Consider the following 3810-nt stretch of genomic DNA (forward strand, 5'->3'; position numbering starts at 1 on the left):
GTGTTTGGGGGAGGGGGTTGATGAGGTGTGCGGATGGCTTATCGCGCGCCGCGGGGTGCGAGTACATTGAGGACGCTCCAATGGTCAGGTCACGGGGTTGCCAATGTTGGAATACAGCGGAATTCAAACATGCAGTGTCTTGAGCGCGACTCAAGACGGTCCCCTCAGCCGCCCGCTATCAAGCTTGTCGGCAGCCCTGCGCCGCGTCGCGCCGCGCCGCGTCCCGGCCGCCGCCGCGCGCGCGCCGCGGGGTCTGCAAGGGGGCTGCAGGCGCCCATGCGCGCCTGCTGGCCGGGGACCGCACCTGTGAGGCAGATCAAGGCCGGCCCCGCGGGCTCGCCCTCAAGTACCACTTCCAGCTGCAGGATCGGCTTTTTGCAGAAACCCTTCTCCAGCCGCGTCACCTGCCACGGCGGCGCCGGCCCCGCCGGCGCGCCGCTCCCGCCGCCGCCGCCGCCGCTGCCGCCGCCAGAAGCTTCCTCAGCAGGGCGCGGCGGCGGCTCTTCGAAGAACAGCAGGCTGCCGTCCCCGACGCCCGCGAGAAGCTGCCGCCCCCACACGCAGAGGGCGTTGATCTTGCGCGCGAACTGGTCCGCCACGACTTCCACGTCGTACGCGCGGAAGGGGCCGGCCGCGGCCAGCTCGCTCTCCACCATCGCGGCGCCGCGCGGCGCTACGGCGGGCGCGCGGCGTCAATGCGCACACGCGCGGGCGACGGGCCGCGCGGCCCGGAGGTCTGCTGCGACTGGGGTTGCTATAACGATTGATTCACTTCATCAACCTAGATGCTTCCTGATCAATTCAGAGCAGACAGCTGCACGATCACTGCATGACATTGCCATGAGATCAGCGTGCGTCTACTGCAGCCCTTGTCCGTGTCATGCACATATGAAGCGCGAAACTCGATCTTGAGTTTATTTCTGTGCGACTGCGTGTGCCAGTGGACCAGACACCAATCACTTGACAAACTGCTCTTGAGCTGGGGGGCGCGGACTCGCGGATGCAGTGAGCGGGCGCACCGCAGGGCAGAGTTGATGGTGTTGCTGTTGCAGGCCAAGGTAGATGACCCCAATCCCCTCGTATTTTGCGCATCCACATTCAGTCGCTGAGGCGCGTCGACAAGGGCTCGTGTAATGAACCAGCTGCACGTCACCTGATCCCGCCATGCGGTGCCAGGCCCCGGGTCGCCAATTCACAGCACCATCAAGTGCTGTATCAGGAGCTCTGCATGCCCCTAGGACTGTCTGATGTGCACGAACGACTCCAGGGGTCCAAGCCGGGACAGGGTTGGTTACCAATGGGGGGTGCTGTTTGTGACATAGTCACCAACAGTCCTACCCAGGCCAGGGGCGAATGCAAACAGAGAGCTTCCACATGGACTAGTGACAGTGGTGTGTCAGGTGGGCAGCAAGCCACGAAATCCATGAAGAGCCGGAAGTTGACGGAAAGCTCTTGCTGTGTGCTCCGACCAGCACTGCTTGAACTGCCGCGGCCCTCCACAAAGTGTGCGCGGACATTGCTCTGAGCAACGGCATCGACTACAGGAGCCCCGTGGCAGAAATAAGCCCGAAATCAGGGAGTTTGGTAGACGAGCGTTTCAGATCGCCTATGTGTCATCCCTACAATCAGTAAGCGGGCAATTTGCTGATGTCATCAGTCCCGGGCACAGGCCCTGCAGTTGAGGTTGAAAGGAATAAAACAGCTGTTGCACAGCAGGGCCGCACACGGTTGCGGCTGCGCGCAGCTGCGGCGGCCGAGGCGCGACGCTGGATTCGAACGGTCACGAAACGCGCAGCATTGGCCAATTGGTCGGTATTGCAGTGAAAAGTCATCACTTCGTGTGCTTTGCTATCTCTTGTGCGACCGGGTTTCGGCCGCCGGGCAGGCAGCAATGAGGCGCGCAAGCACGCGCACACATGTGTGTGTGTATGTGTGTGTTGTATGTGTGTATGTGCGCGCGCGTGCATTGTCGTGCAATGGGGTGATGAAGTCAGCCGTGCGCCATGAATGAATGACATAGTCCGCGTCGCAGGCAGCCACAGCCGGTCCGTGTAACGGTCAATCCAAAGTTGCACCGAGTCAACACATTGCAGCTGCAGTACAGCCAGATGCGTCTCATCCCGCTCAAGGAGCAATGGAGGAATGATTTTCAAGCCGGGTGATGCCGGTCAGACGCTACAGGTCGGGCAGTAGGCCATCAGAGCGACCAGCTCCTCTTGCTCCCCCTTGGGCTTCACCCATTGCTCCACCAAGCCGCTGCCGCCGCCACCTCCGCCGCCGCTGCTGCCGCCGCCGCCGCCCGCCCCACCCGCGGCGCCCGGCTGCCCCACCCGGTGCGACGGCCGCCCCCGCCGGGTGAGCGCGCCCAGCAGCTGCTGCCGCCGCTCGCACGGCACGTCGCATAGCTTCGCGAACCTTGCGGTGAAGTTCCCGGTGGGAGCCATCAGGTCCTGCCTGCGGCACTTGCTCCAGTCGACCTGGTCCCTGTCCGGCGCGAGGTCGCAGCACTCTACTTGCGTGTAGTTTACGCGCCATGTTGCATCCGACCAGTCGATCGCTGGCGCCGAGGAGACGTCCTTCCACGAGGTTGCGTTGATCTTGGTAACCTCGGACCAGAGGTTCTCCTTGGCGTAGATCGCGGCCTTAGGCTCCTGCTGGTAGGTGGTGACAACCATGGGGTCGACCACGATCCTCTTGAGCCCGGCCCTGTGCATGTCGTCGCACAACAAGCTGCACAGCGAGGGGGGTGTGGGGGTTGTGTTGGTTTGGGGTTGGGGCTGCAAGGCGCCCAGGCGGAGGAGCCCCTAAGTAGGCGGAGGCCGAATTAAAGGCCCCCATATTCTGAAAGGCATGTGCGCAAACTCTTGTGAACAATGCAGCAATGTGCCGTCCCAGAAAGAGTGGGTCACCGCAACTGCATGCACAGCAGCCCAAGGGCCCGTGGACTTTGCTGTTGAGTGTGCTTGACGGGTACCATGCTGTGCAACCCAGATATCAACCAGCCGTGCGCACCAAAGCGCACCTGCACTCTGACGCCATGCACTCCCCAGGCAGGTGGCTCCTGAACCGCAGCCCCCGTCGGAACGCCTCCGCGCCCACCTGCGCAGCACAAGGTGGCAGATTCGGGGCGTTTGAAACGGTGGAGGGCTGGCGGACGCCCTCCTGGGGCAACGGGTGCATCAATCTTCGCACTGCATGATGCTTGCAAGAGAGTGCGCGGAGCGTGAGCGGCAGGGGGTGGCTAGGCTGCGCTGCAATGCTTGCAGGCCTTCAGCTGCCATCCTTTCATATCTGGTGAGGACTTGCTGCGGCCCGCCCAGCAAGGCACAGGGGCCCGCACCATCGCCATGCCGTTCCAGCAGCAGTGGACGGGGAAGGGCAGCCCCGCCGTGCCCCGCTGCCGCGACGCCGCGTGGTCGACGAAGGGCGGGTGCTTGACGCCAAACTTGCCACCCGCCAGGTCCCGAGCCACCCAGAAATCGTAAAACACGAATTCCTTCGGGAGGGCCTGCTCCTGTGGCTGCTGACCTGTGGTGTTCTGCTGCACCGCTGCCTGCTCAGCTTGCTTCTGCTGGCCTTGAGCTGCCGCCCCTTGCGGTGTCTCCTGCTGGTGCTGCTGCTCAGGTCCATCACTCGAGAGCCGCCGCCGCTGCTGCCGCTGCCCCGGACCGTCGTCGCCCGGCAAGTCCCAGACCGCCGCCGCCGCCGCGCCATAGACACCGCCGCCGCCGGCCCGCTGCGCCCACGCGTCTTCCGAGCCCTCCTCCTCGCCCTCCTCGTCAACCCCTCGCAGCCGCACGCCCGCCGGGC

At 64.1% G+C, this 3810-nt stretch overlaps 2 protein-coding genes across 2 annotated transcripts; both read right to left on the minus strand.

Annotated features, from left to right (window-relative positions):
- Positions 1–164: 164 nt before the first annotated feature.
- Positions 165–656, minus strand: MNEG_14951 (hypothetical protein; the record flags this gene model as incomplete). Its single annotated transcript, XM_014036577.1, has 1 exon — positions 165–656. The coding sequence occupies one exon, from the start codon at positions 654–656 to the stop codon at positions 165–167; it is 492 nt and encodes a 163-aa protein (XP_013892031.1).
- Positions 657–2168: 1512 nt separating this feature from the next.
- MNEG_14952 (hypothetical protein) lies at positions 2169–3343 on the minus strand (the record flags this gene model as incomplete). The annotated part of the gene is made up of 3 exons (XM_014036578.1): positions 2169–2730; positions 3023–3099; positions 3341–3343. The coding sequence occupies 3 exons, from the start codon at positions 3341–3343 to the stop codon at positions 2169–2171; spliced, it is 642 nt and encodes a 213-aa protein (XP_013892032.1).
- Between the last annotated feature and the right edge of the window lie 467 nt (positions 3344–3810).

This window comes from Monoraphidium neglectum (assembly GCF_000611645.1).
Source record: "Monoraphidium neglectum strain SAG 48.87 unplaced genomic scaffold scaffold04900, whole genome shotgun sequence".
Lineage (NCBI taxonomy): Eukaryota > Viridiplantae > Chlorophyta > Chlorophyceae > Sphaeropleales > Selenastraceae > Monoraphidium > Monoraphidium neglectum.